The sequence below is a fragment of the Salvelinus alpinus genome, chromosome 1, assembly GCF_045679555.1.
Source record: "Salvelinus alpinus chromosome 1, SLU_Salpinus.1, whole genome shotgun sequence".
NCBI lineage: Eukaryota > Metazoa > Chordata > Actinopteri > Salmoniformes > Salmonidae > Salvelinus > Salvelinus alpinus.
Window position 1 is genome coordinate 68,730,538 of NC_092086.1, and position 26,337 is coordinate 68,756,874.

General features: G+C 41.2%; 2 protein-coding genes across 4 annotated transcripts in view; both read right to left on the minus strand.

The window, feature by feature from the left end:
* Positions 1 to 800: 800 nt before the first annotated feature.
* Positions 801 to 17,258, minus strand: LOC139564271 (prolyl 4-hydroxylase subunit alpha-2). Its single transcript, XM_071383691.1, has 13 exons — positions 17,204 to 17,258; positions 14,454 to 14,600; positions 8,552 to 8,683; positions 3,841 to 4,080; positions 3,447 to 3,631; positions 3,058 to 3,234; positions 2,897 to 2,967; positions 2,516 to 2,615; positions 2,341 to 2,391; positions 2,202 to 2,261; positions 2,032 to 2,100; positions 1,570 to 1,666; positions 801 to 1,075 (listed from the first exon to the last, which is right to left on the minus strand). Exons 1-13 carry the CDS (start codon positions 17,256 to 17,258, stop codon positions 1,005 to 1,007), a joined length of 1,455 nt encoding a protein of 484 aa, XP_071239792.1. The 3' UTR covers positions 801 to 1,004.
* A 1,152-nt stretch (positions 17,259 to 18,410) lies between these two features.
* LOC139584013 (prolyl 4-hydroxylase subunit alpha-2-like) overlaps positions 18,411 to 26,337 on the minus strand; it is a 40,215-nt gene continuing 32,288 nt past the window's right edge. For all 3 annotated transcript variants that reach the window (XM_071415561.1, XM_071415565.1, XM_071415572.1), the window contains 3 exons: positions 26,051 to 26,119; positions 25,675 to 25,771; positions 18,411 to 19,018 (listed from right to left, as the gene is read on the minus strand). In XM_071415561.1, coding sequence (XP_071271662.1) covers positions 18,948 to 19,018; positions 25,675 to 25,771; positions 26,051 to 26,119 — 237 coding nt within the window. In that variant the 3' untranslated portion in view covers positions 18,411 to 18,947. The remainder of the gene's footprint in view (positions 19,019 to 25,674; positions 25,772 to 26,050; positions 26,120 to 26,337) is intronic.

A 26,337-nucleotide genomic window follows, 5' to 3' on the forward strand; every position in this document is an offset into this window, starting at 1 on the left:
CGCCAAAAGCACATGCAAAAAATATGTTTGTTTGTGCTTAGTCTTCACTTCGGCAGTGGCACCATCCAGAAACAGCCACCCTCTTGACCCACACATGCGTTTGGGGATTTTAGTTTGACGTTTGTCTATACAGAGTGGTGTGGAGAACACATAGACTCAGAGTCATGTATAGCATCTCTGAATGCAGCCTTTACCAGCACTACAATGCATCAATGGGACATGGTGGTCCTTTTGTAAACTGGTCCCAAATCTGTTAGTGCTCTTGTTAACTCCATTGCTGTCATTTTCATGCCAGGCATGAGAGCAGAAACAGACTGGCACACAGGCAACCCATTTTGTGGAACAAATTAAGCAAGGCGACCATAGATATGTGTGGGAAATGATGTACTGAAAAACAGAAAATCAGAATTGACCTCATATATATCTCAGTGGATTAGATGATATGACAAATCAATATCTGGGTTTACACAGCACATATGAGATCAGAAAATTGAACTTTTCAGGCTTTTTTTATAGTAGCAATTCCTCTACATTAGTTTTTACCTCTTCTATTTTCTCTTTGTTTATTTTATTTGTGTGTGTGTGTGTGTGTGTGTGTGTGTGCGGCAGATTAAGTGGATGCTAAAATCAAAACAGCAAGCAAAACATATTCTGTAGTATGTATAGAGGAACAGTGATTCTTGGTCCAAATATTTCTTCTACAATGTATTTTAAATTTATAATGCGGATCTTGCAGAGATGTTGAGACACGTTTCAATGTCATTTAAATCAATCACATAAACTACTCTATGGACTACCCGCTAACAATATAATGCTCGACAATTACTGTAAAAAAAAAGATGCCACACAGTTCAAATGTCAGCTTGGTATTGTTGACATCTTGTCCTGCTTCACTGCACAAACACTTGAAAGGTGCTTTTGTGTAATTCAGTGGAGAGTAACAATGGGGAAATGTGTATGAATGTGTAGGTAAACTGAGGGGAGAATCCATCCTGGCTCCAGTCTCAGTCCATCTGGGACAAAGAGCATCTTCTCCTGAACTCCTGTCCATGGGCCCTCACCCATTTATTGGCAACTAAAACCAGGGATGAAATAAGAGTCAAGTTCTGTGCATTTCATTTTTTGGGATCTCTAATTTACCCATTATATTATTTAATTATCTTATCACTTTATACCATTTTCCCTTTATTATGTACTGATCAGCTGATAGGTTGTTTCCCCATCTGACTGTAATGCTGATGTTATGGCTCAAGTTTTCTCGGTACCCTACTGCTTTAAAGTGCCAACAATGTACTCTACTTGTGTCTTGGCAAATTATTATACCGGTTTCTTACATTACAAAATATATATATACTGTATATATATACATTTTATTTGAATACATTTGTTTTGATAATTACATCTCAATGTTTTTTTATTATTATTTTTATATTATATGGATTATTATGTCTTAATTTCAATAAAATTGTAATAATAAGTGATGAGATTTTGTCTTTTGTCATTACAAAAAACAACTTTTTTCGATGTAGTTGTCCATACTATGAGGCATAGGTTTTGATGGGAACTTACCCCATTTATTGCCCACAAACACAGGGCATGCAGCGTGTAAGGTCCTAGCGTCCTCCTCTCCATTCTGCAAAAGGTTGTACCACAGCACCGCTGAACCCTATAGCAGATTACACAGGTAACAATGAGTTCACGGATATACCTCAAACCAGATCTACAAGCACTACTCACATGTTTTACTGGCTTAGGGCAGAGATGCACAGCTCCAGTGCTCATTAAGGACCACCTATAGTGTATGAGACTGATTTCTACCTGAGAAACTAGGTACATGCACTGTCCTGCCAATCAGTAGCATTAATCAACCAGTTCAGGGCCAGGGAAAACCATAAAGCAGCAGAGCTGCGGGCCTGAGTTGTGCATCGCTGGCTTTTGGACAATGCACATGGACACCTATAGTGTTTAACGTTGCTGTCACTACCCATATAACCACGAATGATGATGATGATTAATCAGCTTTGAATGTACCTTGTACGGTCGTAGAGCAGCTCCTATATCAGGGAACACAGTCGATCCACCCACTGCCACATCACTCATCTGACATGGATCAGAAGAGGGAGACATTATGTACAACACAGTCACATGTTTCATTACTTTGTCACATTTTAACCAGAGATATCGATATACAGCAGTCTTACATAGATTAAGATCGTTGCGATCCTGCCACCCCTCGTCATGTAGTCTGTGTCATTGGTCAGCTGCGGAGCATAAGAATATTACTTAATATGCTTGTTGAACAAATAACACATACCATTATCAAATTATTTTAATGCTTACCTTGTTGTCGAAGTGTGGTTCATATTGGCCCCCAATCCCATAATTTGCAACCTGAAATAAATCTGGCATTTGAGACATTTAAAAAAAGTTCAACACCCTAATCCCTTAAACCTAGCCATATCCTCCAGCCAACACCCAGGCTTAACCCTGAGCTCTGCCTCTAGCTGTCGCCTACCTGGAGCATCTCTGCTGCCTCCATGTCCAGCCCAGTCAGGTCAGCCATTCTCTGGGTAACACGGGAGATGACAGGGTTGTCCTCGTCAGCCAGCCATGCACTGGCCACACAACACAATGGGTTAAGATAAAGTCATAGGGTCACATAAGGTCAGAGGATATCACAGAATCGTTGGTCTACGATCGATCCTGATTGTCAAGCTTTACAAATGGAACTTGCAAAAATAGAGAGTGTATAGAAAAAAAACAGAGGAAGTCTTTATTGTGTATAATTAGCTATTCAAATAGAAGTTACACATTACATCCTGTCTGCTTAATGCATAGTGGAATTCAATACACTATTAAAAATGCACTATTTTATAACAACATAAAAACAACCAACCTTTTAGCCACACGGGTTTCAGCTGAAAATCTTTCTCCTGTCACATGGTCTGACACCTTTGCTCTGTCAAGCTTGGTCACAATGCACAACACAAAATTGAGTCCAAAAAATAAAGACACTTGTGAATATATTCTTAGTAGTTTAAAATCAAGCTACAGTACCTTTGATCTGGATAGGTGTTTTATGGTCTCAATCTCCCTTTCAGATACTAGGTCATGATATCGTATTATTAGTGGATGGTCCCATTCCTGCTCCTCTTTTATAGGGGCATAGATGAGTCGAGGGTTGCCTCTACCAGTGCTGTACCTGCACCGCAATGTCCTCTGTCTCCTCGGGGTCTGACCATCACAGACACAGCATCTTTTATTTATACACTCACAAGACAGGTGGACAATGAGTACAGAATTCATGGAAAAGTTCATGTTGGCAGCTCAGAACCAAATATTGTGTGGCGCTGAACTATGGCCAGCTTTGTTACGGATGTTAAGGACAGACTGTTAATTTACATTCGTAGTATGTTCCTATTTGTTGTTGAGTACGAGGGACTTGCCATTTTGATGCCCTCCCCTCTGCAAAGAGATTCGTATGTTTCGCTTGCTGGTTTGATTAGTGTTAAGATGTTCACTGGTGCATCTGAGGGCAATGAGGGTGTTTGTGTCTGGCTCCCACACCGGATGCTCTCTCTCAGGGTTCTGTAGTAGGCCAGGTGCACCATGGTCTGCATGCAACTGGGGTCTAAGGGGAGGAAGTGTTTTGACAGACACACACTGTTCTGTAGCACATCTTAGCTAACTCTCAAACTTGAGTCCAGATATCAAATTAACATGGTAAAATACTTCACAGGAATTTGGGCTCACTCTCTGGAGATTAATGATTAATGTATTGTTTTTGAAACCATTGCATAAGAGAAACAACTGCTCCTTCATGTAACATAGGCCACATACCCAGTTCCTGCAACTGTTGCGTTAGCTCCAATGCTAGAGGCAGATTACCCATCTGAAAGGCTAGGGGACCCAGGTAGGTCAGAACCTCTCTCCTGGTCACCAGGGCTGGGATGCCATCCTCCAGCTGCCTGAAGGTCTCCTGGAGCCAGAGCAGGGCATACTGGAACTTGTGGTTCTGCAGGGCCACCATGGCAACGTGGAAGGACTCATCTGGATCCAAGGGCGTCACATTTACCTGTCCTGTGAAGCAAATAATGCTACATTTTATTTGTACATTTTATTTGTACAGCACTTTTCATTTAAGACAGAAATCAAAAAGCTCTGAACACAGCAACAACCTTAAACATTTATAAAACAATATGTTTTTTATTTCAAAGGATATTGGTCAGATACTGTACAAGAAACACAGACTATTGGAGGCAGCATAAGACTAACTGGCAGAACTTTAAAAACGTAACCCCTGTAGATCTACGCTCTTTGATCACAAAATCTACTTAGCTAACGTGGAATTGCTTTATGGTGACCGTAAAATGTATCATTTAGCTAGTTGATTTGGAATTTTAGGACCCTGATAGGTATAAAAAAATGAAACAAAATAGATTTGATGAAATATTGAATTTGGTACCACCTGTTTTGAGCCCCACATTTGGGGTTGCATGTTTTGCATGTTATTTTGGCATTAATACGTGTCACATATCAGTTTGCAAACAATGTAAAAAATAATCTATACTGTCACAACATCTGCCAAAGTCGATGCCTCTCCTTGTTTGGGCGGTGCTCGGCGGTCGACGTCACCGGTCTTCTAGCCATCATTGATCCATTTTTCATTTTCCATTGGTTTTGTCTTGTCTTCCTACACACCTGGTTCCAATCCCATTCATTACATGTTGTGTATTTAACCCTCTGTTTCCCCTCATGTCCTTGTCAGAGATTGTTTGTTTGTATATTCGTGTATTATGTATTGGTGCGCGACGGGTTCTTGTACCCACTTTTATTGTATCTTGTATTTTTGATTATGGAGTTTTGTCAAGTCTACTAAATGAATCCATTTATACCAAGTTCGATTCTCCTGCGCCTGCGCCTGACTTCCCCGCCAGCTACACACACGACATTACATATACATCATGTAAACATCATACAAACATGGTCTCTTTTTTGTTTTCTTGAGTAAGGCAGCTCCAAAATGCAGATGTTTCAGCCTAGCTCAGTGCTTTCTGTGGTGGTGGGGCAAGCCAGCAGAAAACACGGAGAGTTGCACCATGATTGACTCAGAGGTCTCAGAGGTCTTTCACTCATGGGGACTTTACGTCACTGCCAAGCGTAAGAAGAGACCTTGAACATTCTAGCCCTGGGGGTTCTGCCATAGAGTTACATTAGAAGTGCCCATCCAAGAAGGCTCAAGGTCATTGGACACAGATAAAATGACGTCAAATCACGTTATATCTACAGTAGCTTTGATTGGACTGATCATGTCAACATCATACTTTCATAATCTCAGCTAGCAGTCATCATCATGAATCAAGTCGATAATCTATTGGCAAATCATTTTTAATCCTTGTCATATGAAGAGAAATAATGAAGTGGTTTGGAAGGAATCAATGACAGTGACTGTGTGGTCCCAAATCTGGGATTAAGGGGCTCTTTTCAAAATTTCAAAATGATAAACATTCAACATTGGCCCTGGTGTCAATGAAGCATGATTTGTGCCGCGCTCGAAACAATTGTTCACCTCGGAACTGCGAATTCTTGAACTCACTGAAGTCAAGTAAACTGGGAAGTCGGGAATAAACGAGCTCCGACTGGGAAAATACGTTTTGAATGGTCATCCAACTTGGATTTGTAAATCCGTCCTCCAGTTGTTTTGAAAGCACCATAAATCCAGAGAATGCCAGACTTTGATGACAAAATTTGCCCCACGAAGGACAGGCACGCCAACTTCCTGTTCAAGACCAAAAATGGTGGTGACATATTAGTTTGTAGCTCACATGGTTCGGATTTTACAGACGATTTCGTGACGATTTTCTTGTCCGGATTCTCTCATGTGTAGAAAAAGGCCGCTTTCACAAGCCCCCATGTAATGCATAAAGAAGGGATTGAGGTGCAGCCACTAGAAGAAACGGAAAGTCTCCAGCATAAACACACTGCGAGCTATTCAATATTCAAAATGATGTCACCGTGTGACAAACGGGTGCGTCAATCGACTCTAGGGGGTTTTAACATAGGACCACATTAGACGAAGGCCGTTAGGTAAAAAGGAGTCTTTAGCCCAGACTGAAGGCTTTGATGGTCTGGGCCATGCAGAGGTGTAAGTGGGGAAGCTCGTTCCACAGCTGGGGGCAGAAAGGGCAGAACGCTAGGTCACCCATCATTTTTAAGTGGGTTTTAATGGACAGACAGTCTATGATCCATGAGCTGCAGTAATGTTTGGTGACGAGGGCAGTGTTGCCATGTATAGGGTTTTCCTGCAAATTGGGCTTCTTTGAAAACGATTTTGTGGGTGAAAATGTATTTGTCTATTTCTAAGTTGAAATATGTATTTCGTGTGACGTGCTGCTACTGACTGTCAGGCAGTGAGGAAGGTTGTTGCTGAGGGACCGGAGGGGTGGGTGTGTTTTGAGAGAGCAGTACAGCTATTGGCTGTGAACAAGACGAGAGAGCAGCACTCGTGCACGTTGTGACAACTTTTTACCAGCTGTCGGTAGGCTATTTATAGTTTGTCATCATTGAGACAAATATTTGAAACATATTTTACATAAAACATATTAATACGCGAGAACTGATACACATCAAGAACTAATGGAGACAAAGCATTGGGAAAGACTTTGGGCGCATTAGAGCGTATTACATAAATTCGCTAGGAGGTGGTTTAAACTGCATTCTAATGTTGACTGCTTCAAGAAAACGGTGGTTCTTTTTGATACAATAAATATGTTGAAATTACAATATCACTGGAGTCATTGCAAATCAATTTGTGCCACTTGTGTAGCCTACCTGGAGCTTGCAAACCCATTTAATAATAAATAGCTTCCCAGCTAGCACAGTGGATCTGGGAAGGTTCTGGCTGAGAGTCGGGGCACTAGGCTGAGAGTCAGACTCAGCCGATGTCATGTGGCCCGAGTCTGGGCCGCCTTCGGCAGTATTACTTATGGCTAGAATGTGGGGATTGAGCTGGGGCTGATTCCGGTATGAGTTATCCGGCCCAAACATATTACTTGGGGCTCGGGCAGATTGTGGCTACTCTCTGGCAGATGATTACACGGGCTGCTATTATTTATTTATTTTTCCATGTTTTCTCATTGTTTCTGTGATCAAAACATACATCTTAAATTCTAAGAGTCCTGTTTAAGTACTATTTTAGTATTTTGATACTTGGGGCAATTGATAAGCATTAAAAACTTTGTGGATGGTGCCTCCCGAGTGGCGCAGTGGTCTAAGACACTGCATTGCAGTGCAAACTGCGTTGCTACAGATGCTGGTTCGGCCGCGACCGGGAAACTCATGAGGCGATGCACAATTGGCCCAGCTTTGTCCGGGTTGGGGAGGGTTTGGCCAGCCGGGATGTCCTTGTCCCATCGCACTGTAGAAACTCTTGTGGCGGGCCAGGCGCATACACGGTCACCAGGTGTACGGTGTTTCCTCCGACACATTGGTGCAGCTGGCTTCCGGGTTAAGCATGCATTGTGTCAAGAAGCAGTGCAACTTGGCGGGGTTGTGTTACGGGAGTTGCAGCGATGAGACAAGACAATTGGATATGACGAAAAGGGGGTAATACATAAATAAATAAAAATTATGGATGTGTAGAATTTGTATGAATAAAATATATAATAGTAATATTTTAAATGACTAAAATCGGTTAATTTTGTATACATTTATTTAAAATTGCATCATGCCGCTTCTGGGGGGATTCTGGTAAGATGCAGGCAAGTCAGCTGAATTCCGGTCGGAAACGGTCAGATGTACTGGGGCCGATTATGGGCAGGCATTCATTTTGATTCCGGGCCAAGTCCGACACCCGATTCCGGGCCGATTAAATCAGTGGCCGCTTTTGGGCTGATTCCTCATTGCTAGCTGAGCTATATTGTTGTTGTAGCCTTGTGTTATTATCCAATTATTAATGTAGGTGTTTAGTTAATTAAATTGGAAATTATCAAAGCTCTATCGCAAATGTCGATCATTTGGTACCTGTCTGTCTGTGCGAGTTTGTTTTGTTCCTCAAACCTACCAGCGTGTTTCCCCTTGCTCCTGCCTTGTCTATTTTCCTGTTTTCCCGGTTTTGTCCTTTCTGCCTGCCCTGACCCTGAGCCTGCCTGCCGTCCGGTACCTTTACCCCACTACTCTTGATTACCGACTTCTGCCTGATCTGACCCGGAGCATGCCTGCCGTCCTGTACCTTTGCCTGCCCTTGTTCGAATTAATACACTTTCCTTACTTCGTCATTGTCTTCCCTTCAAACGTGATAAGCCCAATGTTACAATAAAGGAAAGATACTACTAAAATATGATTTTTTTTTTTGCCCAATAAAGCAAAATAATTATGAATCTTACAGAAATCATCAAGCAATTGTGACCATTGAATGATCCATTTAGGTATATGGCTATCAAGAGAAAATGGAGGCTTAAATTCATAGGAGGCTTAAATTCCAATGGTCTGATTTACCAGAGTGATTATTTACCAAATGTTCCTAGATGTACAGTTCCCGGTTTGGTCTCACCTGACACATCCACTGTAATGATTTGCAGTTGTCTGTATATGTCCTGTAGACGTAGAAGACCCAGTGCAACCCCATCCATGTCCTTCTCACTGGGGAGCCGCTGGGAGACCAATGATACATTAGCCAGGAAATCTAGATTTATGGGAAAGGTTTAAACACGGCAGGAAAAAAATGGAACAAGAGTTAATGGACACTGGGTCTAGTCACTTTTAACACGTTCATATCCAAGCATACATAACTGATTTAGTAATGGAGTTGTGTAAGGTTCAATAAGTCTGCGTACAAAATGTCACATTGTTCCCTAGTGCACTGCTTTTGACCAGAGCCCTAAAGTAGTGCACTATATTAGGAATATGGGGTCATTTGGGACACAACTTGGGTCTTGTAGTCACACTTAATATGTTATGACCAAGCATAACTGGTTTAGTAAGGGTATTCTGTAAGCTTGAGTAAGTTTGAACAAGGTTATTTAAGACTCACTTATACAACCAGTAATTGTAATAAGGTGAACATACAGTTGAAGTCGGAAGTTTACATAAACCTTAGCCAAATACATTTAAACTCTGTTTTCACAATTCCTGACATTTAATCCTAGTCAAAATGTCCTGTCTTAGGTCAGTTAGGATCACCACTTCATTTTAAACCTGTCTAGCCCCGGGGTTCCGCTAGCGGAACTCCTCCCACATTCCACTGAAAAGGCAGAGCGCGAAATTCAAAAAATATTTTTGAGAAATATTTAACTTTCACACATTAACAAGTCCAATACAGCAAATGAAAGATAAACATCTTGTGAATCCAGTCAACATGTCCGATTTTTAAAATGTTTTACAGCGAAAACACCACGTATATTTATGTTAGCTCACCACCAAATACAAAAAAGCACAGACATTTCTTTCACAGCACAGGTAGCTTGCACAAAACCAACCAAACTAACCAAGAAACAACTTCATCAGATGACAAATATACCTCAAAAATGTGCATATTTGAGGTATAAATCATAGTTTTACATTGCAGCTACCATCACAGCTACCATCATAAATAGCACCGAAGCAGCCAGAGTAATTATAGAGACCAACGTGAAATACCTAAATACTCATCATAAAACATTTATGAAAAATACATGGTGTACAGCAAATGAAAGACAAACATCTTGTGAATCCAGCCAATATTTCAGATTATTTAAGTGTTTTACAGCGAAAACACAATATAGCATTATATTAGCTTACTACAATAGCCAACCACACAACAGCATTGATTCAAGGCAACAGTAGTGATAGCGACAAAACCAGCAAAAGATATTAATTATTTCACTAACCTTCATAAACTTCATCAGATGACAGTCCTATAACATCATATTACACAATACATATATGGTTTGTTCGAAAATGTGCATATTTAGAGCTGAAGTCCGTGGTTATACATTGTGAAAACGTACTTTCCAGAATCTCCGGATATATTTCTGACACTCACCTATTCTGACCAAATAACTAATCATAAACTTTACTAAAAAATACATGTTGTACAGGAAATGATAGATACACTAGTTCTTAATGCAATCGCCGTGTTAGAATTCTAAAAATAACTTTAGTACGACATACAGCTTACGTTATAGCGAGAGAAAGCCCAAAATCTGGGCGGAAACTAATAGTAAACATTTTCGACAGAAATATGAAATAACATCATAAATGGGTCCTACTTTTGTTGAGCTTCCATCAGAATCTTGCACAAGGGGTCCTTTGTCCAGAACAATCGTTGTTTGGTTTTAGAATGTCCTTTTTCCCTCTCGAATTAGCAACCAAAACTTGCCAAGTGGCGCGAAGCTGTCCATCGTCACCAAACGCAGAGAACAGAACACGCCAAAACTCCCGAAAAATGTTCAATAATCTGATAAAACTATATTGAAAAAACATACTTTACGATGATATTATCACATTTATCAAATAAAATCAAAGCCGGAGATATTAGCCGTCTATAAGGAAAGCTTTTCAGAAGCCAAAGCTGATGTCCTTCCCGCGTCTTCCTGAACAAAGGAAATTGGGGTCCTGTCATTCCAAGACCTCTCTTTTGACCATAGATATAGCTAGACTCCCCATTTCACCTCTCACTGCCTATTGACATCTAGTGGAAGGCGTATGAAGTGCATGTATAGTCATACATTTCAAGCAAATTGATAGGGAGGCCCTGGAACAGAGCCTCGATTTCAGATTTTTCACTTTCTGACAGGAAGTTTGCTGCAAAATGAGTTCTGTTTTACTCACAGATATAATTCAAACGGTTTTAGAAACTTGAGAGTGTTTTCTATCCAATAGTAATAATAATATGCATATTGTAAGAGCAAGAATAAGTACGAGGCCGTTTAAATTGGGCACGATTTTTCCCCAAAGTGAAAATAGCGCCCTCTATCCTCAACAGGTTATTAAGAATGTGAAATGTCAGAATAATAGTAGAGAGAATGATTTATTTCAGCTTTGATTTCTTTCATCGCATTCCCAGTGAGTCAGAAGTTTACATACACTCAGTTACTATTTGGTAGCATTGCCTTTAAATTGTTTAACTTGGGTCAAACGTTTCAGGTAGCATTCCACAAGCTTCCCACAAAAAGTTGGGTAAATTTTGGCCCATTCCTCCTCACCAGAGCTGGTGTAACTGAGTTAGGTTAGTAGGCCTTCCTACTCGCACACACTTTTTCAGTTCTGCCCACAAATTTTCTAAAGGATTGAGGTCAGGGCTTTGTGATGGCCACTCCAATACCTTGACTTTGTTGTCCTTAAGCCATTTTGCCACAACTTTGGAAGTATGCTTGGGGTCATTGTCCATTTGGTAGACTCATTTGCGACCAAGCTTTAACTTCCTTACTAATGTCTTGAGATGTTGCTTCAATATATCCACATATTTTTCATTCCACATAATGCCATCTATTTTGTGAAGTGCACCAGTCCCTCCTGCAGCAAACATGATGCTGCCACCCATGTGCTTCACGGTTGGGATGGTGTTCTTCGGCTTACAAGCCTCCCCCTTTTTCCTTCAAACGTAACAATGGTCATTATGTTGAAACAGTTCTATTTTTGTTTCATCGGACCAGAGGACATTTCTCCAAAAAGTACGATCTTTGTCCCCATGTGCAGTTGCAAACCGTAGTCTGGCTTTTCTATGGCGGTTTTGGAGCAGTGGCTTCTTCCTTGCCGAGCGGCCTTTCAGGTTATGTTGATATAGGACTCGTTTTACTGTGGATATAGATACTTTTGTACCCGTCTCCTCCAGCATTTTCACAAGGTCCTTCGCTGTTGTTCTGGGATTGATTTGCACTTTTCGCACCTAAGTACGTTCATCTCTAGGAGACAGAACACGTCTCCTTCCTGAGCGGTATGATGGCTGCATGGTCCTATGGTGTTTATACTTGCGTACTATTGTTTGTACAGATGAACGTGGTACCTTCAGGCGTTTGGAAATTTCTCCCAAGGATGAACCAGACTTGTGGAGGTCTACAATTTTTTTTCTGAGGTCTTGGCTGATTTCTTTTGATTTTCCCATGATGTCAATCAAAGAGGCACTGAGTTTGAAGGTAGGCCTTGAAATACATCCACAGGTATACCTCCAATTGACTCAAATTATGTAAATTAGCCTATCAGAAGTTTCTAAAGCCATGACATAATTTTCTGGAATTTTCCAAGATGTTTAAAGGCACAGTCAACTTAGTGTATGTAAACTTCTGACCCACTGGAATTGGGATACAGTTAATTATAAGTGATATAATCTGTCTGTAAGCAATTATTGGAAAATGACTTGTGTCATGCACACAGTAGATATCCTAACCGACTTGCCAAAACTATAGTTTGTAAACAATTGATTTGTGAAGTGGTTGAAAAACGAGTTTTAATGACTCCAACCTAAGTGTATGTAAACTTCCGACTTCAACTGTATCTGCATCATCAATCCATAAAAACATGAGGTTGTATTAAAACCTTTTGTCAATAGGGGGTGCTGTTAGCACTTTTATTTTTTTGACATTGCCAAATTAAACTGCCTAGTAGTCAATTCTTGCTCGTACAATATGCATATTATTGTTATTCTTGGATAGAAAACACTCTCTAGTTTCTATAACCGTTGGAATTATGTCTCTGAGTGGAACAGAACTCTATCTACAGCACTTTTCCTGACAGGGAGTGAGATTTCAGAAATCTTGGCCTCTGGTCCCAGGTCAGTTTTAATGTCCCTGTGAATGCTATGAGGATACAAACACTGCCTACACCTTCCTCTAGATGTCAGTAAGTGGTGACAATTTGAATGGAGTCGATTGCGCAATCAGGGCCTGTATAAAACACAAAAGACCGGAAGTAGCTTTCTTTTGGATCCTGCGCTGGACGCATGAAGGGCGTCGGACCGACCCCTTTCCAAGCCTTGGTTTAGCCAGTAATATATCGCCGGTCATGTTTTTACTTGTTATAGGTGTTAAAAACATCATAAGGTAGTTAATTTAAACCGTTTTATAGCAATTTATATCCGTTTAGTGCGATTTTGAGGCATTTATTTGTGACGCCCTTCCATGAGCTGGGCACGTTTCCTGTACATACCGAACGTTATTGGCCATTTCGACGGGACAAGAGGACATCTTTCGACCAAAAGACGATTAGACCGGAGAAAGGATACATTGCCCAAGATTCTGATGGAAGAACAGCTCATAGTAAGAACTATTTATGATGATAAATCGCTGTTCTGTTGAAAATTTTTAAACGCATATATCGCCATTTTGTTATGTGTAGCTTCGCTTTGGCGGACCCGGTATTGCACAGTAAGGATAATTTTAGAAATGTAAGTCAGCGATTGCATTAAGAACTAATTTGTCTTTCGATTCCTGTCAACCCTGTATTTTTTAGTCAAGTTTATGATTAGCTATCGATTAGACTAGATCACTCTCAAAGATAGCGCCCGACATTTTCAGGCCAGTTTTGCTACTATTCTCATTGTATAACCACGTTTTTTTGTGGCTAAATATGCACATTTTCGAACAAACTCTATATGTATGTTGTAATATGATGTTACAGGAGTGTCATCGGAAGAATTCTGAGAAGGTTAGTGAAAAAATTTATATATTTTGGTGATCATAACGTTATCGCTCCCGTTGCCTTGAATTCATGCTGGGGTAACGTTTGCACATGTGGTATGCTAATATAACGATTTATTGTGTTTTCGCTGTAAAACGCTTAGAAAATCTGAAATATTGTCTGAATTCACAAGATCTGTGTCTTTCCATTGCTATGCTTTGTCTATTTTTATGAAATGTTTTATGATGAGTAAATTGGTAATACACGTTGCTCTCTGTATTTATTCGAGTCGAGTTGTGATGGTGGGTGCAATTGTAAACTATGATTTCTACCTGAAATATGCACATTTTTCTAACAAAAACTATCCTATACAATAAATATGTTATCAGACTGTCATCTGATGAGGTTTTTTCTTGGTTAGTGGCTATCAATATCTTTATTTGGCCGAATTGGTGATAGCTACTGGTGGAGAGAAAAAATGGTGGACAAAGAAAAATGGTGTCTTTTGCTAACGTGGTTAGCTAATAGATTTACATATTGTGTCTTCCCTGTAAAACATTTTAAAAATCAGAAATGATTGCTGGATTCACAAGAAGTGGATCTTTCATCTGGTATCTTGGACTTGTGATTGAATGATATTTAGATGCTACTATTTACTTGTGACGCTATGCTAGCTATGCTATTCAGCTTTTTTACTGGTGGGGGGGGTGGGGGGTGCTCCCGGATCCGGGTTTCTGACGCGGTAGAAGTTAACAAGCGCACATCAACAGCGGAAGTGTGTATATCAAGCAGATAGATACTATGTGAATACCGTATACATCTAATGATGTTAATTTCCATTCAAGATATTAGATCAGTACCTGCAATATATGAAGAACATGTCTTGGTAACTTGTTCCACCATGTTCCACTCCAGCCTCAGTCTTCGCACCAGCTTGTATGCAGTGAAAGGGTTGCTGATGTGTTTTTCCAGATCCTCTGGGAAGTCTCCAGAGGCATTTTCACAGGCTTCAACAACACTGTGTTGGATTATTAGAAAATATGATGAACTGAAAGCCCATATCTAAGACCAGCAGCAGAGTATGTAGGAGTTATGGCACCAGAGGCCACAAAAAAAAAGAGAAAATACATTCTGTTTTGAAAAACCAAGTAACTCCTAGATTACGGTTGAAAATGTTCATTTTCTTTCAACAGCTACATACTATATCTACATGTCCACCTATCCTGGTGAAGGCCAGAATGGGGCCGAAATCACACATGCAACATTTCAATTTTTTTCATAATATGAAGATTTCCCACAGCAGGCTCGTTTTTTTTTCTTTATTGCCAAGAAGATCAATAAAACAATTAAAACTGATTCCAGGTCTCTTTTTAGAGGACTTAGACTTCATGACTGTGCCAAAATATATAACTTTTAAGTCGGAAACTGGGTCCTTCTGATTCCTCAATGGATAGATGAGGTTAATTGCTGAATATTATGTGACAAAGTGGACATTTCCCATAAACCCACTACCCTCTGCACTGTCACCTGTTAAATCGGTCTATGCATTGTTTCTGTGCTGTGATGTAATCTCTGAGGCTCTGGATGAGGCTCCGCTCAATGACAAGCAGTTCCATCATGTGATCTGTCAGGAAGGGGAAAATGCCGTTCCCAATGAATATCATCTGACGCTCATAGACACAGAGGTGCACATACACTAATAGTGAATCGTCTTTAAATCACAAATCCGTGAATGACCTCAATCCTGACTATAAAGTTTTGATTCAGTGAATGTGCATCTAAAAAGTAATATAACTTTACCTGTAGAGGAGTAGAACTCAGTCTCTTCAGCACAGAAAGTCCAGCCTATCAGCAATAATAAAATCACACGTCGAAGACAATTTGCTTCCATTTCCAGGCCAGTCGCACAGCTCTAGCCCTGTTTAAGTAAAACTCCAAATATACCCAATGTATATGTTATATATACATTAAGGTATACCCAATGTTGATGTTGAACCAGCAAATACAATCGTATTCTTCTCAGATTCCAAGATGAGAGTTCAAAGCAGAAATGATGTGGTAAAATACAACTACTACGTTCTGAAAGACACTACTCCAAAGACAGTCGAGAAGCCAAACATGTCCACGTCAATGAGTCTGGTCAAACCCTTACATCTCGAGTCACCTGCACCTACAGTTTTCATAAAGCACAGTCATGGCAAATAGAGGATCTTTTCATTCGCACTAATCTGAATTGAGTAACCTACTGCACAGTTTAAGTCCACAGATTATGGCACTAGTAAGAGCGTGCTAGCCACATTGTCTTACAAATGCTGTAGACAAGAGATAGACAGAGGTAGTAAAATGCCATGAAGTTGTGCAAAACCATGTAGGCGCTAAACCCCTACTACTGTAACTCCCTGATGGCGTATGTGTCATAACACCTAAGTAGAAATGCATTTAGTTTAACTGAGGATTTAGCATTGAACTGAACCAGGGTTATGGAGATACCACCAAGGGCTACTGTTAATCCTTTAATGACAGGGTGTGGACATGGCTTCATTTATGGTGAAACACCAGAAGACATAAAGCCATGCTTAGCAATGTGACTCATAGGCTGAGTCCCTCTTACACAAACTCTTCAACTCTCTTACCCAACACATCTATTCTGTTAGGGTGTCATCTGTTTGTCTCAAATGAACCACAAAGTGCACCCTCGTCAACATACAAACCTGTCATGAGAGGATCTCTAGGGAATTTTGACAGCAATTTGACATAATATCCGAACAAAGCTAAGGGAGCGGAAGAGAGAAACGTATTTATGAGTGTGGACGGACAGTAAATTAGACTTGTGCGGTAACATTAACTTTCCCGTGTTCAGTCAATACTAAAATAGAAGCACATGGTAAGATGCCCCACAGTCATAGTAGGGTAAGGGCAAGTTATGGAACAAGACAGCTTGGAGATATCATGGCAGAGAGGAGGGAATGAGACCTTTACCTGTAGGCCCACAGTTGATCTCATATACGGTACATGGGTTCCCATATACACTGAGTGTACAAAACATTAGGAACACCTGCTCTTTCCATGACATAGACTGACCAGGTGAATCCAGGTGAAAGCTATGATCCCTTATTGATGTCACTTCTAATTAAAATTAAAATCTGTGTAGATGAAGGGGAGGAGACCGGTTAAAGAAGGATTTTTAAGCCTTGAGACAATTGAGAAAATAATTGTGTATGTGTGCCATTCAGAGGGTGAATGGGCAAGACAAAGATTTAAGTGGCTTTGGATGGGGTATGGCAGTAGGTGCCAGGCGCACCGGTTTGAGTGTGTCAAGAACTGCAACACTGCTGGGTTTTTAATGCTCAAAAGTTTCCCGTGTGTATCAAGAATGGTCCACCACCCAAAGGATATCCAGCCAACTTGACACAACTGTGGGAAGCATTGGAGTCAACATGGGCCAACATCCCTGTGGAATTCTTCGCCACCTTGCAGAGTCCATGCCCTGACAAATTGAGGCTGTTCTGATGGCAAAGGGGGGTGCAACTCAATATTAGGAAGGTGGAAATGGAAAATGTTGACACCAACATTACTGTAATGAGTTACAGGGTAAAGGCTGAGATGTTACCAAATCGCAGTCTGCTCGGAAATGAGTCCCTGTCCATGAGCTCTTGTCCGATCATTCTCGAACAGTGTTTTAAATAATCAATGTGACATGCGGCAAAACACTCAATGTTTTCAGTGTGGTGTGTAAAAACATTTTAATAGTGAATGTCTGACTGACTTTCGCAAAGTGAGAGGCCTTGTTTGAGACTGTCAAAACCGTGATGTAGTATGGGTAAATTGTGACTGACTGATCTACAAATAATATTGAATAGTTCTTTTGTAGGTGATTTGACTAGTCAGTCTTGACTCGCCTTTAAAGTCGACTGCAATGTTGAACGCACCCATAGAGTTTGGTCCCGTTCCCCTGCTCAGACATTGCATCCATCCACCAACGGTTGCGTACCAGGTCATCAACGTTTCTGTTGGACACCACATTGCTATAACATATGATACATAAAATACCTATCCAGGCGTTGTAAGATCTGGCATGCATCATCAACGCCTGGGCAGAGGAACGCGCCCCATGTGTGTAGGAAAAATGGCACCCTCATCACCGCTTTGCTACAATTCTCTGTCGTGAACAGTTGGGACATGTTAATCTTGAAAACATGTCATCCTTACTAGTTGGTGATGATGGCATGGCTTTACATTTAAAAAACATTTGATTTATCTAGGCAAGTCGTTTAAGAACAAATTCTTATTTACAATGACGGCCTACACCGGCCAAACCCAGACGACGCTGAGCCAATTGTGTGCCGCCCTATGGGACTCCCAATCACGCCCGGTTACATACATCAATAGCCTTTCTCAATGGTGGTGGTGATGACATTATGAAACAGTAATGTTACACAACTTTGTTCACAAGGTTACAATATAGGCCTTCCAATGTAGCCTGGTCTCATATCTGTTTGACAATGACTGACAAGGAGTTGGCATGATAGCACAAACAGACTGGCCCTCAGTCAGCTGCCCATCAGCTAGTGGCTAACTCCTGAAGTGGTTCATATTTGATGATGACTAGTCCTTTTTTCTTGCACTTAGATCATGCAGGCAGTGTTGATGTGATTTATCAGGCAGTCAGATATAAATCATGAGCCTTAGCCAATTTTAGGCTAATTTAGAAAAATGTAATCATAAAATAGGTTAGGGCTAGGCAAAACCTCATAACAACTTACATTTGACAGAGCCGGCAGAGATCAGCCATCACAATAGTGAATGTAGGCCGCCTGCACTTTTAATCAAATACACTGTTTATTCTGCTCCACATTTTCCATCTTTTAAAAAGGTCACAATCATACAGTGTAATAATTTAAGAAGTCTATAAATACAAACGTAAATGGACAGGAATAGATGAAGCAGTATGTTCTGATAGGGTTGTGCAGTCAGTATGTGGTTATGCATAAGTCATTTTTGTATGAAACATCTGAATGCTAAATAAACATGTAAACAAAACAAGAAATCAGATACTTTAATGCTACATATCCATTTCTCTCTATCTGCATAGGTACTGCAGACTCCCAAGCTTCAGATCATTGTTAAAAGCCATAATGGATACCACAGTAGGTAGGTGTGTGTGTGTGTGTGTGTGTGTGTGTGTGTGTGTGTGTGTGTGTGTGTGTGTGTGTGTGTGTGTGTGTGTGTGTGTGTGTGTGTGTGTGTGTGTGTGTGTGTGTGTGTGTGTGTGTGTGTGTGTTTTCAATCAAAAGTTCAGGCACTGCAGTTGGAGTGTACTCCTCCAGCCAGGGTTCAGGGGTGAGAGGTCAAGTTCAGTCCACTTCTGTCAGGCCACATGGTCTCCTGAACTCCTGACCTCGCTCGTGGATCCATTTGTTGGAGACTGGCAACAGATTTTTTTTAAAGAAAAAAAAGTACAGTATGTCAATGTCAGTCTCAATTCAGTGGAAGTCACAATTATCTCCAATGTGTGAGATTAGGGCTCTGTTAAAACCTACAACTACCAGGAAGACTCCCCTCACAGGTAGATGCTTCCTATTCCCAAAGTACAGTGCCTTCAGAAAGTATTCATACCACTTGACTTATTCTCCATTTACTTGTGTTATGTTTTATCCATTTGGATTTTAGGCTATGTAAAATCTCACCCATCTACACACAATGCTCCATAATGACAACCTGAAAACATGTTTTTAGAAATTATGGCAAAGCTATTGAATATTGAAATATCTTATTTACATAAGTATTCACACCCCTGAGTCAAAATTTTCTGGAAGCACTTTGGGCAGCAATTACAGCTGAGAGTCTTTCTGGGTAAATCTGTAAGAGCTTTCCACACCTGGATTGTGCAACATTTGCCCATTTATTATTTTCAAAATTCTTCAAGTTCTGTCAAATTGATTGCTGATCATTCCTAGACAATAGTTTTCAGTATACTGAACAAAAATATAAAAACGCAACACGCAACAATTTCAAAGGTTTTACTAAGTTACAGTTCATATAATAAAATAAAATCAATTGAAATACATGTATTAGGCCCTTAATCTATGGATTTCACATGACTGGGAATACAGACATGCATCTGATGGTCACAGATACATAAAAAAAAAGGTAGGGATCAGAAAACCAGTCAGTATCTGGCATGACCATAATTTGCTTCATACAGCATAGAGTTGATCAGGCTGTTGATTGTGGCATTGGAATGTTGTCCCACTCCTCTTCAATGGCTGTGCGAAGTTGCTGGATATTGGCGGGAACTGGAACATGCTATTGTACACGTCGATCCAGACCATCACAAACATGTTCAAAGGGTGACATGTCTGGTGAGTATGCAGGCCACGGAAGAACTGGGACATTTTCAGCTTCCAGGTAGTGTACAGATCCTTGCAACATGGGGCCGTGTATTATCATACTGAAACATGAGGTGATGGCGTCGGATGAACGGCACGACAATGGGCCTCAGGATCTCGTTATGGTATCCCTGTGCATTCAAATTGCCATCGATAAAATGCAATTGTGTTTGTTGTACGTAGCATATGCCTGCCCATACCATATCCCCACCGCCATCATGGGGCAGGCACTCTGTTCACAACGTTGACATCAGCAAACTGGTCTCCCACATTACGCCATACACTGCTATCTGTACAGTTGAAACTGGGATTAATCCGTGAAGGGCACACTTCTCCAGTGCGCCAGTGGCCATCGAAGGAGAGCATTTGCCCACTGAAGTCGGTTACGACGCCAAACTGCAGTCAGGTCAAGACCCTGGCGAGGACAACGAGCATGCAGATGAGCTTCCCTGAGACGGTTTCTGACAGTTTGTGCAGAAATTCTTCAGATGTGCAAACCCACAGTTTCATCAGCTGTCTGGGTGGCTGGTCTCAGATGATCCGTCAGGTGAAGAAGCCGGATGTGGAGGTCCTGGCCTGGTAACATATGGTCTGCGGTTGAGGCCGCTTGGACGTACTGCCAAATTCTCTAAAACAACGTTGGAGGCAGTTTATGGTAGAGAACTTAGCATTCAATTCTTTGGCAACAGCTCTGGTGGACATTCCTGCACTCAGCATCCCAATTGAACACTACCTCAAAACTTAAGTAATCTGTGGCATTGTGTTGTGTGACAAAGCTGCACATTTTAGAGTGGCCTTTTATTGTCCAAAGCACAAGGTGCACTTGTGTAATGACAATGCTGTTTAATCAGCTTCTTGACATGGCACAGCTGTCACGTGAATTAATTATCTTGGCAAAGGAGAAATGCTCACTAACAGGGATGTAAACAAATTTGTGCACAACATTTGAGCGAAATAAGCTTTTTGTGCATACGGAACATTTCTGCTATCTTTGATTTCAGCTCATGAAACATGGGACCAAAACTTTACATGTTGCTTTTACATTTTTGTTCAGTGTAAATTTAAGTCAAAACTGTAACTCATTCCCTGTCTTCTTGGTGAGCAACTCCATTGTAGATTTGTCCTTGTGTTTTAGGTTCCTCAGAGCCGCGTCTTCAGAGCACGTGTTTACAGACATATTCAATTTCTCCCTATCCTAGTCTGCTGTCCCCACTTGCTTCAAGATGTCTAGCATTATTCCTGTACCCAAGAAAGCAAAGGTAACTGAACGAAATAACTAAATCGCCCCGTAGCACTCACTTCTGTCATCATGAAGTGCTTGGAAAGGCTACTTAAGGATCATATCACCTCTACCTTACCTGACACCCTAGACCCACTTCAATTTGCATACCGCCCCAATAGATCCACAGACGATGCAATCACCATCGTGCAGTGCGATGGAACACTGGTCACACTGCCCTATCCCATCCTGACAAGAAGAATACCTATGTAAGAGCGCTGTTCATTGAATACAGCTCAGCCTTCAACACCATAGTACCCGCCAAGCTCATCCTTAAGCTTGGGGCCCTGGGTTTGAACCCCGCCATGTGCAACTGGGTCCTGGACTTCCTGACGGGCCGCCCCCAGGTGGTGACAGTAGGAAACAACACCTCCACTACGCTGATCCTAAACACAGGGGCCTCACAAGGGTGCGTGCTCAGCCCCGTCCTGTACTCCCTGTTCACCCACGACTGCGTGGCCATGCACGCCTCCAACTTAATCATCAAGTTTGCAGATGACACAACATTTGTAGGCCTGATTACCAATGACGAGAGCCCACGGGGAGGGGGTGAGGCCTCTGCCGGAGTGGTGCCATGAAAACAAACGTTTCCTCAATGTCAACAAAACGAAGGAGCTGATCGTGGACTTCGGGAGACAGCAGAGGGAGCACGCCCCCATCGACATCAACGTGGCCGTAGTGGAGAAGGTAAAACGCTTCAAGTTCCTCGGCATACACATCACTGACAATCTAAAATGGTCAACCCACACAAACAGTTTGCTGAAGAAGGTGCAACAGCGCCTCTTCAACCTCAGGAGGGTGAAGACATTTGGCTTGGCCCCTCACAAACCTTTACAGATGCACCATTGAGACCATCCTGTCAGGTTGTATCACCGCTTGGTATGGCAACTGCACCGCCCGCAACCGCAGGGCTCTCCAGAGGGTGGTGCGGTCTGCCCAACAAATTACCGGGGGCACACTGCCTGCCCTCCAGGACACCTACAGCACCCGATGTCACAGGAAGGCCAAAAAGATCATCAAGGACATCAACCACACGAGCCACGGCCTGTCCACACAGCTATCATCCAGAAAGCGAGGTCAGTACAGGTGCATCAACAGCTTCTATCTCAAGGCCATCAGACTGTTGAATAGCCATCACTTGCCGGCCTCCATCCAGTACCCTGCCTTGAACTCAGTCACCGTCATTAGCCGGCTACCACCCGGTTACTCAAACCTGCTCCTTAGAGGCTGCTGCCCTATGTACATAGGCATGGAATCACTGGTCACTTTGATAACGGAACACTGGTCACTTAAATAATATTTACATGAAAGTAAGGTATTTACAGCGGAAATTATTCAGGCCCCTTGACTTTTTCCACATTTTGTTACATTACAGCCTTATTCTAAAATGTATTAAATTATTTTTTCCCCCTCATCAATCTACACACTGACAAAGCGAAAACAGGCTTTTAAAAATGTTAGCAAATGTATTGAACATTTTAAACTGAAATACCTTATTTGCTTAAGTATTCAGACCCTTTACTATGAGACTCGAAATTGAGCTCAGGTGCATCCTGTTTCCATTAATCATTCTTGAGATGTTTCTACAACTTGATTGGAGACCACCTGTGGTATATTCAGTTGATTTTTGAAAGGCACACATGTCTATATAAGGTCCCACAGTTGATGTGGGACCTTATGCATGTCAGAGCAAAAACCAAGCCATGAGATCGAAGGAATTGTCCGTAGAGCTCTGAGACAGGACGAGGGACAGATCTGGGGGAGGGTACCAAAAAATGTCTGCAGCATTGAATGTCCACAAGAACACAGTGGCCTCCATCATTCTTAAATGGACAAAGTTTGTACTCACCAAGACTCTTCCTAGAGATGGCCGCCCAGCTAAACTGAGCAATCGGGGGAGAAGGGCCTTGGTCAGGGAGGTGACCAAGAAACCGATGGTGGAGATGGTAGAACATTCCAGAAGGACAACCATCTCTGCAGCACTCCACCAATAAAGGCCTGATTGTTTGAGTGCTGCAGAGATAGTTGTCCTTCTGGAAAGTTCTCCCATCTTCACAGAGGAACTCAGGAGCTCTGTTAGAGTGACCATCGGGTTCTCGGTCCCCTCCCTGACCAAGGCCCTTCTCCCCTAATTGCTCAGTTTGGCCGGGCGGGTCTGAATTCTTATGTAAATGTAATATAACTTTTACATTTTTTATACATTTTAAAACATTTCTAAAAATCTGTTTTTGCTTTGTCATTCAGCGGTAATGTGTGTAGATTGATGAGGGGGAAAAAAACAATTTAATAAATTTTAGAATAAGGCTGTAACGTAACAAAATGTGGAACAAGTCAAGGGGTCTGAATACTTTCCAAAGGCACTGTAGATGAAGTCTCTTCTAGATGAAAAGTCCCCTCCTTGATCTTAATGGAGGCTGCTGTTCTGTCTTACCCAGCTAATTGTATATCATCCATGTCCTTGTTCAGCCACGACTTGGTGCCAAGAGTGTGCAAAGCTGTCATCAAGGCAAAGGGTGGCTACTTTTAAGAATTTCAAATATAACATATATTTTGATTTGTTTAACACTTTTTTGGTTACTACACAATTCCATATGTGTTATTTCATAGGGTTGATGTCTTCACTATTATTCTACAATGAGAAAATAATAAAAATAAAGAAAAACCCTGGAATGAGTGTCCAAACTTTTGACTATTACTGTAAATGTGTATGCGACCAATAAAATGTGATGTATTGTCCGGCTGAAATGTGAGTTCATCTCCCAGTGTCTGGTGGAAAGCAGACAGACCCAGGTTTTCCTCTAGGATTTTGCCTGTGCTTAGCTCCATTCCGTTTCTTTTTTATCCTGAAAAACTCCCCAGTCCTTATCGATTACAAGCATACCAATAACATGATGCAGCCATCCCTATGCTTGAAAATATGGTACTCAGTAATGTGTTTTAATTGGATTTGCCCTAAACATAACACTTTCTATTCAGGACAAAGGGTTAATTGCTTTGACACATTTCTTTTTTGCAGACTCCATGCAACTTATTGTGTGACTTGTTAAGCAAATGTATTTAGGCTTGCCATAACAAAGGAGTTGAATACTTATTGACTCAAGACATTTCAGCTTTCCATTTTTAATTAACTTGTAACAATTTGAAAAACATAATTCCACTGACATTATGGGGCATTGTGTATAGGACAGTGACAAAAAAATCTGAATTTTTCTGAAGGCACTGTAAGTGTATGTGCAGGCAGACTTTCAAAAAAACAAACACTGCGGGTCATTCCATGTCATTTCCACAAGCCATGACACCCACCATCTCAGATTGTTAGAAACAGATAAGATAAGCATTCCTTCAACATTATTTTGTTGAAATATAATTTGATCTTTGAGAATTTAAGCTAACTGATAGTACATAAATTGGCCATTTTATTTGATAGGATTCATATATTATTCAATAAATATAGTACCCAACCTCCGATTTGGACCAAACTTCTTCTTACCAATGAGTAAGACATGAGGAATCCAAAAATGGTTGCTAAGAGAAGGTCAACAACATATATTTCATGGAGAACTGTCTTGACTTGTAGGACCACGTAATTTACAGTATTTTTATTATGAGCAATTAGTTTTCTACCCAAAAGATGCAAAGAAAATGTTGTGATCCATTTAATAAATACAAGTGACCAGCAAAATTGGTAAAAAGGTGTGACAGTATAGCAGGAACAGTACCATCTAGTGGTCAAAACCTGGTACTTTCACAAAGTTTAACAGGAAATAAGGCAAGTGACTTCAATGACTAATTTCTCTGAACAGGGGGAAATAACCGTCACCAGATTCACAGGGAATACATTACATAGTATGAATAAACAATACTCCAAGATGCAGCTCCATACTACTTGTCAAACACAGAGAACTGATACTGAACACTGGTTGTTGGGGTGGGATTGGTGTGAGGTGTGGGGGTGGCTTTCGTCAATTCTTTGGGATTCCTCATGGCTTTATCATTGCTTGGAAGAATGTAGGTCCAAATCAGATGTAAGGTACTATATCTATTGAATATTATATGAATCATATAAATTAAAATGGTCAATTTGGGTGCAATCAATTGTCTTCATTTCTCAAAGAGTAAATTATATTTTAAAATAATGATTCAGGAATGCAAATCCTATCTAACTACAGAAACGATTTCAAAACAATCTGAGATGGTGGGTGTCGAAATCTTCTTTCTTGTGTTTTTTGATGTGGAACGACCCTGCGGTAACATTCCTATGAAGGTTTGTTTGCAGCCTATGTGAGAGATACATACAAGGAGCACCGACTAGGAAGTAGTCAAAGAAACACAAATGACTGACACCAATTCATTGATTGATATTGAGATTAGACGCTGCTTGTGAGTTTGGATTAAACTCTCCATCCAACTCACCCCATTTACATCCTACTAAGACAGGACAGGCAGCGTGTCTAGTCCTGTAGTCTCCCTCTCCACTCCTAAAGAGGTTGTACCAGAAGACTGCAGTTCCCTGTGGACACACATAGATGAGACATACCCTGTTCAGTACATGTAAGTCACCACTGCATCGACATGATGGCCCACTATAAGATAGTGTGTGCCCTCTCAACCCAGGGTTCCATTAATTTGATGAAAAGGGCCAGGGGTTTTCCCTGACCATGTGACCTGACCAGGAAAACCTAGAGCCAAGAGGTTTTCACGACCAGGTCACATGGTCAGGAAAAGCTCCTGGCCCTATAGTGATGAGGCCTGTACTTGTCTAAGAGTAGGTAAATGGTTTATCTCTCACCTTTTTGGGATATATAGCTGCTCCAAAGTCTGGGAACACAGTTGCTCCTCCCGCTTCAACATCACTCATCTGTCAGGGAAAACACAACCCTGTCAGCTGGCTTTACTGATATACAGTAAGTGCACTTATGAATTTACTATACTGTAAGAAATGTGTACTGCCTTTAAAAGGACACACTGTTTTAACAGGCGCGTAATGATATAAGTTACAGGTAGCCTAGTGGTAAGAAAGGCGAGCCAGCAACCGGAATGTTGCCCGTTATAATCCCAGGTCTGACGGTATGAAAT